The 13958-nt window shown below is 45.5% G+C and overlaps 1 protein-coding gene across 2 annotated transcripts; it reads right to left on the bottom strand.

The window, feature by feature from the left end:
- Nucleotides 1–1062: 1062 nt before the first annotated feature.
- LOC133840961 (zinc finger protein jing) lies at nt 1063–12883 on the bottom strand. Of its 2 annotated transcripts, none has more exons than XM_062273185.1 (6): nt 12705–12883; nt 4462–8340; nt 3852–4404; nt 3638–3785; nt 3396–3573; nt 1063–3317 (listed from the first exon to the last, which is right to left on the bottom strand). In XM_062273185.1, exons 2-6 carry the CDS (start codon nt 8199–8201, stop codon nt 2825–2827), a joined length of 5112 nt encoding a protein of 1703 aa, XP_062129169.1. In that variant the 5' UTR covers nt 8202–8340; nt 12705–12883; the 3' UTR covers nt 1063–2824. The 2 variants fall into 2 exon arrangements, with proteins under 2 accessions (XP_062129169.1, XP_062129168.1); XM_062273184.1 differs by lacking the exon at nt 12705–12883 and adding an exon at nt 8443–8612.
- Between the last annotated feature and the right edge of the window lie 1075 nt (nt 12884–13958).

The raw sequence follows: 13958 nt of genomic DNA, 5'->3' as shown, positions 1-13958 counted from the left end.
AGGATCAGGTCCGTTTTGTCCGCGATAATGCTAAGCCCGGCTGCTTCGACTTCCCGCAAAGTAAGTTCTTTTACGGAACTGAGGGTGGTTGGGTTGTTAAGAGAGATAAAATAGATAAAGAAACACAATTCCTGAATTTTTTACTTACGTTTTGTTCTTTTAATCTCTGTGGGTGTCCCGCCCAGTAGTGAAGTAAATAATTCGACAATCGGTTCAATAGTATTTCTTGCCTCTATATATTTCTTCATTTGTCAGAGTTTACATGATTCTGTTTCGGTTCTGTTCCTCTTGTACATACTAAATTGTGTATATGGTAGAGTTAATATTATATAATATAATATCTATGTATATATATATAATATATATATGTTTTCCATTGTTACGTGTAGACTGTACTTTTGATTACATTAGTTACAATATGCGGGCTCTCGATCTCCATTACACATATCTTTCAGGATCTGCGGCCCAAGAACTGAATGTCAAATCAATTGCTGTCTGCTTGGCGAGCTCTAAAATTATTCATAAGTTCTGAGAAATCTCCATGCTTAATTCGCATTTTGTTCTTTATTGCTTTCGCAATGCTAAATCGGTAATAGGTTTATAATAATTATTTAGATAGTATTATTTATTAAAGCGGTTTGCGTTATTAGTAATTGAATTGATATCATGATATATTTATGCATTTGCTCCAACTATATACAAAATAATTAGGAAATCTATATAATAATCTGATGACGGGCAGTGTTGTGAAACAGGAATATGTATGCTGAACTGTATGTATGCAAGTAGCTCATAATAGTTGTGTGTGTGTGTGTGTGTGTGTGTGTGTGTGTGTGTGTGTGTGTGTGTGTGTGAGTGTCTTCTATACGAAAATATGCAGTTTTATCTATTTACGAGTTTTTACCTCTGTAAACTTTTCCCTTGTTCTGCAACAATATTTTTATTTTTGTTTTTAAATATAGTCTCTATTCTTTTATGTTGTCTTTTAGAAAACTTTTCTCGAAAAATTCCTATGTTTTTTATGTTTTTATTTTTCATTTTGTTTGCAAAAATCTGAGGTAGTTTATATTTTTTTATTTGAATTTTCTCTCGGTACAAAATATGGTTGAATCTCATTGTTTTTTTTGTCATGGTTTTAGGCAATCCAAATTGTTGACTCTCTTTTTAGTTTCGTTAATCTCAGAACTTCCAGGCAATTGTTAAAAATGTATTGCTTTCAATTTTAATACTATATCATTTAATGCGACTTTGCCTCATCTACAAAATGGAGAAAACCCAAACGTATTATGAATACATATGTATATACATATATATATATACTACTGTATGAAAGTACAAAGTAATGCCCAAAAACTGATTGGCTTTATCTACACGAGTATTACATACATATAGGCTTACATCTATAGGCGTGGGCGGGGCGGGGGAGAAGAGTCTTGATTACAGGCGCAGCTACAACACACAGATATAGTTTATATATGTATACGTATTATATATGGGAATTATGATAAGCTTTGTGCGAACTAAGAATTACAGAAAAGATAATGCTTGATTTATCTTTTACGATTTTTGTTTTTTGTGTTTCGTTTTTTACATTTATCAGTCGTTCTTATTACTGTTCATCCACATTTTCGTGTGTTCTTCTAGTTCTTCATCTCGTGGTTGTGGTTGTTGTATTATTCATTTCGCTTTGGCAGTGTTGAGTAATGTTCTTAGGGTTCGTATAGTATTGTTTTGTTGTATAATCTTAGCTTTAAAGTTTAAACACTTATAAATTCATTGGCGTAGAAAATTAATTATGCTTAATAATTGTTTAAGGCGAGCTCGTTGACCTTTCGACTGTTGTTAATCATTAAAAACAAAACCAAAAAACGAAATAAAAACAAATTAAATTCTAAAAAAAAACAGCTTGTTTATTATTTTGATTTCTTTTAGTTTTTTTTTTCTTTTTGTATTGTTTGTTTTCTTTTCTAAATGAGAAGTTGTGTTTAGGCGTAATGTTTAATGAAATTGAATTAGAGCTAAGAGCAAAAACTAATTAATTTTAATATTTACATAAAAGTATAAAAATTTGGACTACATTAATTTGTTTAGGTTTTGTTCAATTCTAACGAAATGTGTGTGTGTGTGTGTGTAAAAACTTAAAACTGTTTGCATTGCTCATTGAAAACACATTGAGTACATGAAAGATCATTAATTAACTGCTTAATTAATGTTAATGCTACACTTTAAAATGATTAGCGATAAATGCTTCAAGTCTTATTCTTTTTGTTGTTGTTGTTGTTATTTGTGCGTTTTCTTCATTGTTTTTGGTTTTTGGAAGTTTTGGAATACAAAATGAGAAATGGATGTAATATACAAAGAAATGATGAAATGTGGAAATACAACAAACAAAAATCGAAGGTATTGAAGATGATTGAAGAGGGGGAAACAAGTCTCAAGGCTCCTCTGCTTCGTCTTCTACTCGTTTTAGGCAGTTCACAATTTACAGAAATTAGTTCAAGTCAAGTTACGAGTTAACATTATAAATAAGTAAATAAGTCAAGTTAAAATTTGTTCTGATATTGAAGCGACTTCTATGTACATGGCATTATCTATCTTGATATATGTATATGTCAGTATATATACTATATATATGTTACAGTTGTTAATTCTAGTTTATGTTTATGTGATACGGGGGGTGGGGATGGTGGTTGTGGTTGTTGTGTCCTTATCAAAACTATCTCTCTATCAACTACTTGTCACTGTTTACTCGTTTGTCCTTCGCTTCGCTTCGCTTCTCGTCTCGTTCTCTTCCGTTTATCAACTACTTAGGCAAAAATACTTTCTAGAGCGGCACCAGCGCATCCGTGGGCACCAGTTGTGTTGCCGCCATCGTCATCGTCATCGTCCCCTTGGGCGGCTTACGCGGATGCTTTCGACGCTGCTGCATCTGCAGCTTGGCTATGCTGAGCACCTGCTGGTAGCTGGACACTGTGCCGCTACCGCTGGTCGAGCTGATGGTGCCCGATACTCCATCATCTTCATCTTCATCCTCCTCGTCATCATCATCACCATCACCATCACCATCATCGTCATCTTCCTCATCGTCGCTGGCAGCACATTCGCTGCTGCTTTGGTCCATCTCCTCCTGTTGCTGTTGCTGTTCGTTCACGTTGTAGTCGTCATCGAAGAGCTGCGCATGATAGCGCAATCTGTACGCTGTGCTCAGCAGACTGTCGACGCAGGTTTTCTCCGCCGGACGCATGTGCTTGATGTGCAGCACCTTTGTGTGTTGTCGCGTTCGATTCGGACACTCGGGCATCCACTCATCCGAGATGCTAAGAGGGAGAGAGAGGGATAAACACACAATTAGTTGACTGCAATTCGATTCGGTTAAGAGAGTTCTTTTAACTTACATTTCACGCGGCGACCAGCGCACAAAGCACTCGTAGCTGCCTTGGCTGTTGCGGCGTCGCATCAGACACTGTCCCTGGAAGGTAATCGCCTGGGCGCCGTTGGTGAGCGTGCTGATCTGTCGCAGACGATGCTGCAGTCCCTCCATGATGCCCGTGTCGAAGAAGTCGAACATGCGAGCTGCAAGAGCACAGAGAGATTAGAAGGCGTTGCAAGATTAGAAGGCGGGTTAAAGGCAACTTACCCGAGAAGGGCTGACGGCGATAGCGAAGCTTCTTGCCGTTCTTGCGCAGCTGCTTGGGCACTGGGGGATCCGAGGTGCGCTTGTTGGTGCTCTCCTTGGCATTGTCCGTGGCATTGAAGTGATTGTTCACATGCTTCTGCAACGCCAACTGCAAGTAGTAGAAATTCGCATTTAGTTTGCTATCGCAGCCAAGATCAGCAACTGTTGAATTTACCTGTGATCCAAAGCGCAGTCCGCAGCCCTCGACGATGCACTTGAACTGCTTGGAGCCGCCGTGCGAGAGCACGTGCCGCTCCAGCCAGCGACGCGAGCAGGACTCCTTGTTGTAGACCTTGCAGCCCACCCAGAGGCAGGCAAAGGGACCTGTTTGGGTGTTCACGTGATGCGTCTGCATGTGATCCAACAGCTTCGAGTTGCTCTCGTGCTTCTTGTTGCACTTGTCCCAGTAGCAGACGCCGTCGTGCCGCTTGCCACCCTTGCCGCCGGCTCCAGCGCCAGCTGGAAAGCGAATCGTCTTGGGCTGCGACAATATCGGCGAGATGGCGCACTTGGGCAGCGTTTTGCTGGCCGTCTCCGCCAGCGTTGTGTCCAGCAGAGCACAGGGCGCGGGTGCTGGCGTTGCTGGGGCCGAACAGGAGCCATCATCGTTGCTGGGCGAGGCGGGCGAAGGTGCGTTGCTGGCCAGCGAGTTGCTGTCCGAGGCGGAGGCGGATACTGAGACTGAGACCGAGACCGAAGAGGCAGCCGGACAGGCGGACTTGCTGGAACTAAATCGAAAGCAAATTAAACAAACTTGTTTGTCAACGGATCTGAAGATTACTTACATGGCATCGGCTATGGAGTTGCTGCTCTCGCTGTTGCTGAGGCTGCCGCCAATGCCCGACTCGGGCGTCAGTCGCTTGTGCGTCGCTGCCTCCGAGGAGGCCACCGACTTGTCGTCCTCCTCGTCGTAGTTGCTGCTGCCGCTGCTGCTGCTGCCGGCAATCGGAGTTGCTGCCGTGCTCACCGTGGCGGTGGCCACAGTGGTTGCCGGCAACGAGGCGGTCTGCGAGCAATCCTCGGTGCCGCTGGAGTTGCACGACGAGGTGACCAGCTCGCTCAGCATATCCTGCTGACTGGCATTTCCCTCCGGCGATGCAATGGGAATCGTTTGGCTCTGGCTGCTGGCCGAAGGCGACGGCGCCGGGCTCAGAGAGGTGGCTGGCGTCGATGCCTCCAGCGAGAGATCCGCAGCGGAGCTCACCGAGTTGCTCGTGCTCGCATAGCTGCTGCTGCAGTTCGAGTTACCACCGCTGCACTCGGCGAGCAGCTCGTGCTTCACATTGACGCACCGAGTGCCCGGCAGCTGGCCGGCAAAGCTCTGCGGATTGTGGCTGCTGCTGCTGCTGCTGATGCTGGCCACTCCAAGCGGCGTTGAGCTGCACAGCAATGCTGTAGGCGTGGCCGAGCAAGTGGGCGTTGGCATGGAGGAGGCAGCGGAGGCGGAGGCGGAGAGTGTCTCCTCGATGGGCTCGGCCTTGATGGTCACAAGGGATTTGCCAAAGGAGCACAAGGTGCTCGAAGAGTGCACGGAGAGAGCTGGCGAGGAATTGCTGTTGCTGCTGCTGGGCGAGCTGAAGGGCAGCGGGGTGAGGGCGAGCGAGGGCGTTGGCGATGAGGCAAAGCTGCAGCTGTTGCTGGCTGCCGCTGACTTGCCCACAATGCTGATCGCGCCATTCGAGTTCTTCACCAGATCAAAGAGATCAGCACTACTGCTGCTGCTGCTTGAGATCTTGCCAACTGTGGTTGGCGGCAACTGTTGCTGTTGCTTGGCCATGCTGAGCGTGGGCGTCAGCTTCGCGGGCGCTATGCTCACTAGAGGCGGCGTGGGCGTTATGTTGCTGGGCGTGGCACTCTTGCGCAGCTGCTGCAGCTCCTTGGCAGCAGCTCCGACTCCTGTTGCTGCTGTGGCTGCTGTTGCTCCCGTGCTCGTTGGCACCAGAGGAGGCGGCGTGGTGGGCGTGGCGATCGCTGCATACTTGCACTTACCCACTTGCTGTTGCTGCTGGCGCTGCGGCGACGGACGCTTCTGGTAGGGCTTGGCCAGGGCGGAGGGCAGCGTGCTGCGCGATTTGGCGGCAACTGTGCCGAGGGCGGAGCTGGAGGCGGAGGAGATGGTGACCAGCGGTGGCGGTCCCTTGATGATGGCACGTGGTTGCTGTTGTGGCTGCTGCTGTGGCAGTTGCTGCAGCTGTTGTTGCTGCTGCTGCTGTTGTTGTTGTTGCTGCTGCTGTGGCAGCAGGGCAGTGTTGTTGCTTAAATTATTCGAGGCATTGCTGTTGTTGCTTATGTTGCTGGCAGTATTGTTGCTAATGCTGTTGCTGTTGCAGCTGTTTGCTGCTGTCAACGGCGGTGGCTGATTGGCAGTGATGAGTTGCTGTTGCTGCTGCTGATGATGTTGTTGTTGTTGTTGCTGCTGCTGCTGCTGATGGGAGAGCAGCAACTGCGCCAGCTGCTGTTGCTGTAGCTGCAACTGTTGCTGCTGTTGCTCGGCGGCTGGCTCAAAGATGGAACTCAAGGCGGGTATCGGCTGCAACGCTGGCAGCGACTGTTGCTGCTGCTGCTGGTGTTGCTGCTGCAGGGCCACAGCAGCGGCAACCTTCTGCTGTTGCTGCTGCTGTTGTTGCTGACTGTTGGCGGCAATTGCGGCTGCTGCTTGCGCCAACATCGCTGGCAGCGTGGCTGCATTCAGCAACAATCCCGCTGGCGTTGCCATAAACACGGGTTGTGCTGCTGCTGCGGCGCCAAGACGCTGCAACTGTTGCTGTTGGTGTTGCTGCTGCTGCTGTTGTTGCTGCTGCTGCTGTTGGGCTGCAATTGCAGCGGCAATCTGCTGCTGAAACAACTCTTGGAAGTTGGCAGCACCATTCGCAGTGGGCGTGGCCACGGCTGCTGCAGCCGCCTTCACAGCTGCCGCCTGCTGCAGCTGCAATTGTTGCTGCTGCTGCTGCTGCTGTTGCACCTGCTGCTGTTGCTGCTTGAGCAGCAGTTCCTGCAGCTCATTGGCATTGAGCAGGCCAAAGGGATTAACGCCTCCGGCAGTTGCTGCTGCCGCCGTCGCCGTGGTTGCTGTCGTTGTCGTTGCCGTCGTCACCTGTTGCAGCTTGAAGACGGTGCCGTTGAGGAAATACTGCGCGGCTGCTGCTTGTGCTGCCTGCGCCGAGGCTGCTGCTGCCGCTGCATTGTTGCTGGCAGCAGCAGCAACTGCTGCTTTGGCCACATTGTTCAGCTGCATGATGTTGGCTGCTGCTGCCAGTTGCGGCGGCAACTGCACCAGATTCGGCAGTTGCACGGGCAGCTGATAGAGCGTGGGATTCTGAGTGGGCGTGGCTGTGGGCGCGGCGGATAGTTGCAGCTTCTGGCAGGGCTTGGCGACAGCAACGGCCGCTGTTGCTGCTGCCGTTGCAGTTGCTGTAACAGCAACCGAATTGCTGCTGTTGCCGTTGGACGCACGATACGCGGTTGCTGCAAGCAATGATTTGGATGCTTGCAGCTGCAACTGTTGCTGCTGCTGTTGCTTCATCTCGGGCGTGCGCGGTGCAATGGCCACGTGCTTCTTGGCGGGCGATTTGCCAGTGTTGTTGCTGCTGCTGTTGCCGGCGTGATTGTGACTGTTGCTGCTGGGCGTCTTGCGCAGATTGGGCGCCACTTGGGCAATCTTTGCTGGTTGCTTGCTGCTGCGTTCGATCTTCTTGAGTGCTGGCACAGGCAAAGCAGCAGCAGTTGGCGTTGCAGCCGCAGCAGCAACTATTGCAGGCGCCGCAGCAACTGTTGCTGGCTTGGGTTGCGGCTGTTGTTGTTGTTGGTGCTGCTGTTGCTGCTTCTGCTCGTTGAGCTGCGAGAGTATGTTAAAGTATTTGTTGAGCGATGCTGTGGTTGCCGGCGTGCTCATTGTAAGCGTATTCGCTGCTGCTGCTGCTGTGGGCGGCGGTGAGGGCGTGGCCAACTTGCCAGGCGTCGCCTTCATTTGTGACTTGAAGAAACCCGTGATCTTAGTCTGCGACTCCTCCAAGGCGGCGGCTTTCAGTCTTTTGTCGCTGGTGCTGTGGTTGTTGCTGCTGCTGTTGCCGTTGTTGCTGCTGCTGTTGCCTTGCAGTTCGGCACGTGACTTTTTCGCTGCCACAGCAATGCAGCTGGCAGTGTTGCTGGCGGCGTCGCTGTTGCTGCCATTGCTGGCAACAGCAGCACGCTTCTTTGTAGTGGCGGGTGTGGAGGATGAGTTGTAGGCGGGCACAGCGGTTGAGGTGCTGCCGAGACTTGTGTTCCAGGGCCATTGCAGCGTTGGCACTGCAGTGGTTGCTCCTGTTGCTGATGTGTTGCTGCTGCTGCTGCTGTTGGTGCGTTGAGCTATTGTTGTGGTGATTTTGGCAGTGTTGTTGTTGCTGTGGTTGCTTCTCGCTGCATTCTGATTGCTGGCAGCAACTGTTGCTGCAGCGTTCGCTGTTGCTGTTCCTGTTGCATTGCTGCTGCTATTGCTGGCAGCAGCTGTCGCTGCGGCGCTGGCGCTGAGTATTTGTGGCGGCATCTTGTTTAGCTGCTGCTGCTGCTGTTGCTGCTGCTCGTCGCTCAATAGCGAGTGCGCACTGTACGGTGAGCCGGGCTCAGATGCATCCTCACTGGAGCCTGTGCTGGAATCGGCGCAGCTGAGCGAGGTGGCAACGCCACTGTGAAGTAAACGAGAGATAATAATTGAACATTATTAAATAATGCATTTTCAGCAAAACCAAAAAAAAATCATTTTTCACTACTCAAAGCTGCTGCCACACCTTGGACACGCTGTGTGCGTCGACTGATGCTAGCTGCTGTTGCTGCTACTGCGCTGCTGCCTCCACAAGCGTGCACTCTTATGTTGCACGCATTTTTTATACACTTTAATTCATTCTAATAAAAACATAATAATCACAATAACAATTAGTTTTGTTTTCTTCTTTTTTTTTGTCTTGTTTTTTTTTAATGCCTGTTAACTAACAGTGTGGAACGCACGCGCATCTCTATCTTACTGTTAACGCACACAATGGAGCCAACAGCTGTGAAATTTCCCAAACAATCGAAACCGCGTGCAGTGCCTTAACAGCAACACACTCGAAAGCTGACTGCTACGAAGAGAAGTGGAACCGTCGCTTTGACAGACAACTCATTTTGTATTTTTTTTTTGTTTGTGCAATGAAAATTGTTATTGCAAATTTTATATGGAGAAAAAGTGGTCTATACTGCGTTTAAATTATGTAAAGTCTATGAAATCGGTTTAAATGACGCGCCTTTTCTTACACTGTTGGAAATGTACCGAACTGTTAAATGACAAGTAACCATTTTGGTATATCTATCAGCGTAAAAACGTATGTTTTAGAAATTTAACTTGCGGCCACACCCCGACACAGGTGTTAAATAAAACAGCTTTTTTAAGAACATACAAATTATAGTAATAATCGTTGATATACAATATGTATGTTTACTTTTAATATTTTAAAAATATAATAAAAACAAAAGGAAATAGTAAATAATTTAATTGCATAAAGTAAAAATTGCATTCGTAGATAGTTCTATTTATGCCAGTAACTGTCTCCCCTGACTAGCAAAAGGATACTAAAAGCATGCAAACTGCGATTATGCTGCGGTTGCTGCTTCTCAACTCGCAGCGAGAGCGGCGCAGAGCACGCGAACGAAATGAGAGCGAGAGAGCGCAACAAAAACGCATATGTAGCACACAAAAACACACAAAACCAAAAACGGGTCGATAAACGAAAGCATAAGGTAAACAAAAAAAATAATACTACACACAACATAACGCAGAGCACAGGCAAGGCAAGAAGCAGCAGCCCAAAAGGAAGAAAAATAAAATCAACTCCCATTCCCTTCCTTCTTCCATTGCATGCCCTTCTGCTTTGGTTCTGGCTCCGGCTCGCGTGTTATTTTTCTCTCCCTCCCGCTCGCTCTCTCATTTTATCTTTGCGTTCTGCATTGTCCGTCTCTGTCAGTCCGACAGTCCCGCTGGATTGTTGTCTGTCGACGACGTCGCGGCGTCCGTCGTCGTCCGCATGCAACATAACCAGCCAACCAACAACAACAGTAACAACAACATCGAAACGGAGCACGAGCATTCTAATGCGGGAAAATTTCAGTTTCAGGTAGCAAGCATTCAGTGAAGGCAGCCGCAGCAGGCAGAGAGCCGTTTTGGCTTTAGAGGGGGAACGTAATGGGAAATGGACTGCGACTGTGAAGTTGCACGTAGGCAGAGCGGTTTGTTGATCTCCTCACCGCCCGCGTTTGATGTTTGTTTGAAATTCTTGTTTCTTTTTTATATTTTCATTTTTTTGTGTGTGCATATTTAACAGAATTAATAAAAAGCGTTGAGCGTGAGTCTTTCACACACTCAAATGCACGCATCGACACACGCTCAACACACATAAATCCATGTTTATGTCGGCTTTCATTCATGTGTGTGTGTATGCACTTGTGCTCAGATCTTTTGTCTTTACAGTCCACGCTCGTTACAGTGGACTAATAAGAGCCAAAGATAATCACATGTGGGATTTTTAACTCGAACGAGTTGAAATTTGAAAATATTGAAAAAATTGAGTCTATATTTATATTAAAATTACTTTTATTAAAGTATTTCACAGGTGTTTAAAATTTTTTTATTTTTATTGATTCCTATTACTTTAATTAACACTGAATGCAGGTTTGGGTTTTTATCTTTGACAAAATCTACTAGATAACTTTTAGAGTGCTCACTGTTTGCTTATTTACTTCTAGTATTTCCCTTAATTTTCGTTTTGTAAGCAGTTGTTGTCATTGTTATCGTCACTGCTGATTGCATTTCATTTTGAGTTTTCATGTAACATTTTTTCGGCATTTTTATGACGACTTTGAATGCTCAAAATATTTTATTTGAGTTTTTTTACGACCCAAAAGTATAATCTCTTGGTCTGCTTCGGGCATTTAGGTTGAAATTCTCTATGCCACCTGCCTATATTCTTTTTCTCTCTCTCTCACTCTCCTCTCTATCTCTTCCCCTTCGCTGCCTGTGACAACAACAATCCTGTTAAACGCATCGTTAAATGTGAAGATTAATGTTAAGCCGCTCTGTTGGTCGGGTTGTCTTCTGGCAAGAAGTAAAGCCTTACTTTTGGGTCCGAGGTTTTCTACATTGGTGAGGTTTCTTTTGTTTCATATATTCAGATGCACACATGGAAATTCAAATTCTCTGTGCTTTTCACAATTTAAAGGATAATCTTCGAGATTTTACATTTAAATAGAAAACTTCAACTGTGATAAGTATTGATTAATTTTTGTATTTAATTGCAATGCTTGCGCGGTTTTCTGTTTAACTTCCTTCGATCTTATTTTATGACTACTCACATTTCTCACAACTTTGAAGTTTCCGGTCACTTTATCTCACTTGGATAATTTTAACTTTTCATTTAATTAAGTAAATAACTTTAATGCACACGGGTTCAGCTATCTTCACAATTTAAAAGTTATTGCACTTTAATGCACAAATGTCAAAAATATTTTTTTGTTACTATGCTTCACAATTTTTTGTTATTTTTTTTTAATGGTTTACGTTAGTTTTATTTTCCGTGTTTTACACTATTTTCAATTATTTGAAAGAATAAGAAACAAGTTTTGTCTTTCAAATAGCCTTTTTTTTTTTTTTTTTTAAGGGTAAAATAAATGTTATTCGTTTCAGTTTCATTAATGTACTTTGATTGTTGTATAATATCACACTATCACGAAGTTTTTCATTTTCAGTTTGCACTTAATTTTAAGCGACGGCATTTTACATCAGAACAAGAACAATTCACATATGAAGCATATTTCACTATATTTTTAAAGTTATCATATAAGAAAAAGAGTTTATTTTGCTTTGCGTTACGATTTATGTATTTGTTTGTACAATTAGCAACAAATTTGAGGTTAATTGCATATTCAGCATCCGATTTAAAGAAGAGATTTATGTATAAAATAGCAAGTTTTGTGCTTCGTAAATTATTCACTCGTATTTCATTCGACCACTTCTCACACACTTCATATTAAATTCATAGAAGGCACCCAGCAAAAACGGCAACAATTTAAATTTTATTAGAAAATCCCATTAGATACACACACACACACAAACACAGTGCTAAAAGACTTACACATACAGAACGACTTCCACTTCCGCTTGTAAGACGCCTGTGTATTTGCATCTGTATGTGTGCTTCGTGGTGTGAGTATGTGTGTGTGTATCCACCACCCAACACACAGATTCCAACCCCAACTCCCGTCACTTTAACTGTGCAGCCACCCAACCCAACACACACCACCCACCACCCACCCGCCATTCGCACAATTGAGCACGCTTCATTTGTAAGGTATGAATGAAATGAACGCGGGCTGTGTGTGTGAGAGAGAGAGAACGAACGCGATAAATATGCATGATTGGGATGGTGGAGAGAGAGAGAGAGCGAGAGTGGGGAAGGCGAAAAGCGCAACGCAACGCGACAAAAAATCATTGCATATTTGCGTGGGCAAACAAAAACAAACAATAGACAGACAGCGCAGCACTCGGAGTCTCCGACTCAATGTTAACAGTTTATTTAACGTATGATGTAAATGTAAGCGCTGCTGTAATAGTTTGACAAAATTGAAGCAGGGCACAACATGGGCATGCATTGTATACGTATAATACACTTCACTACACACTACGACAACGACAACGCCAACTACAGCTACAACTACAAACACATGCGCAGCAGCTGAGAGGGAGCAATGCACGCGACGACATCGACAACGACAACTACAACGCCAACGACGGCGAGGGCAGCGACAGCGGCAGCGGCGACGTAATCGCTGCCCCCTTTTGATTACTTTTATTTTTAACACACACAGTCAGGCACAGGCTGGCAGGCGTCCGTCGCATCTTTGCAGACGTTTCGTTTATGCTGCTCGCTGTTCTTCTTGTATCTACATATGTACATGTATGTGTATACATATGTATGTATGTATGTATGTACATATTTAGCTATGCTTGTGTTGGTATACTAACATTTAATGTTAGACAGCAGCTCCAAATGCTGGCGGCGATGATGGTGACGGCGACGTCGCTGGGTATCCAAAGCGCAGCAGCAACGCACGCTTTTAGCACTTAAAGCTTAAATGTTTCACGCACACACACTTGCATACATTCACAATGCACGCACGCACGTTTGTTTGCTATATTTTTTGTATTCTTTTATTCTTACTTAAATACACTTAGTGCATTTCTTTTGCTTCTTCACTTACTGGAGATATTTGCATTACGTATTTGTTATTACTATATGGTAGCACAGAACCCGAAAAGGCGAAACATTCATAAGAACATTGTTTTAATTAATCCGACAAAAAAAACCAAATTCCCAAGCGTTGTTCGTGCGCTTAGTATGACCGTTGCCCGTTTCGTTTTGCCGTTCGTCCGTTTGCGAGCTGCAGACGCGTCCGTCGCGTCAAAGAGAAAATGGCTGAATGATGTGAAAGAGAAAATGAAAGACTGATTTATAGAATTCGTTAAAGGCCAACAGCAGCAGCAGCAGCTGAAGCAGCAGCAACAAATTCCCTGTTTTTTCAGTCTTGCAACTCGCAGAGAGAGAGAAGTCGTTGTCGTCGCGCCGTCGCGGCGCGTCGCATTGCTTCGTTTGTGTTTTGTTTGTTCACTTTTGTTCTCGTTCGTTGTTTCGTTCGTTCGTATGCTTGCTCTCTCTCGCGCTGGCTCGCGACGTCGTCTATCTCTCTTGTGCGATCAGAGAATTTCCCTGTATAATAAGGGCCGGTGGGATTTTCTAACGGCAACTTGCAACTGAGAGAGAAAGAGAGAGAGAAACTGAGAGTGAGGACTACAGCAATGCCACACAGCTTCGACTTCGACATCAACTTCGGCACACGACCATTGCACACTGCACACGCACACGCACACCCACACTCACACGCATGCATTTCGAAATGCGCTCTCTCTCTCTCTCGGAGGGCTCTCTCACGCTTGCTCTCTGAGTGCAGGGCCAGCAACCCTCGGCGCTCTCTCAGCCACACACGTTCTGTGTGTTCCCTACGTTTTTGCCCATTATTATTATTATTTTTATTTATATTTCACTTTTGTTGCTGTTGTTGCAAGCACGTTAAATATTTCCTGTTTGTATGTAGTACGTCGTCTCTCCACTTTGAACCCGCAAATTGTATATGTATGCTACTCTGTTGTGTGTATTTGTGTGCGGGGGGCAGTTCATGTTATGGTCACGTACTCTCCGGCCTCGGACCCCGCTGGCGCAAC

The sequence above is a fragment of the Drosophila sulfurigaster genome, chromosome 3 (assembly GCF_023558435.1).
Source record: "Drosophila sulfurigaster albostrigata strain 15112-1811.04 chromosome 3, ASM2355843v2, whole genome shotgun sequence".
Classification (NCBI taxonomy): domain Eukaryota; kingdom Metazoa; phylum Arthropoda; class Insecta; order Diptera; family Drosophilidae; genus Drosophila; species Drosophila sulfurigaster.
The sequence above is the reverse complement of the archived record's forward strand: the minus strand, read 5'-3'. Positions and strand labels throughout refer to the sequence as shown.

Bases quoted from the DNA above. Each gene is read 5' to 3' on its own strand.
- LOC133840961 (XM_062273185.1), bottom strand. From the start codon at position 8,201: ATGCCGCCACAAATACTCAGCGCCAGCGCCGCAGCGACAGCTGCTGCC. The intron at 3,786-3,851 runs GTAAATTCAACA...TACTACTTGCAG, and splicing joins GACTGCGCTTTGGATCACAG to TTGGCGTTGCAGAAGCATGT. The intron at 3,574-3,637 runs GTAAGTTGCCTT...GTGCTCTTGCAG, and splicing joins TCGCCGTCAGCCCTTCTCGG to CTCGCATGTTCGACTTCTTC.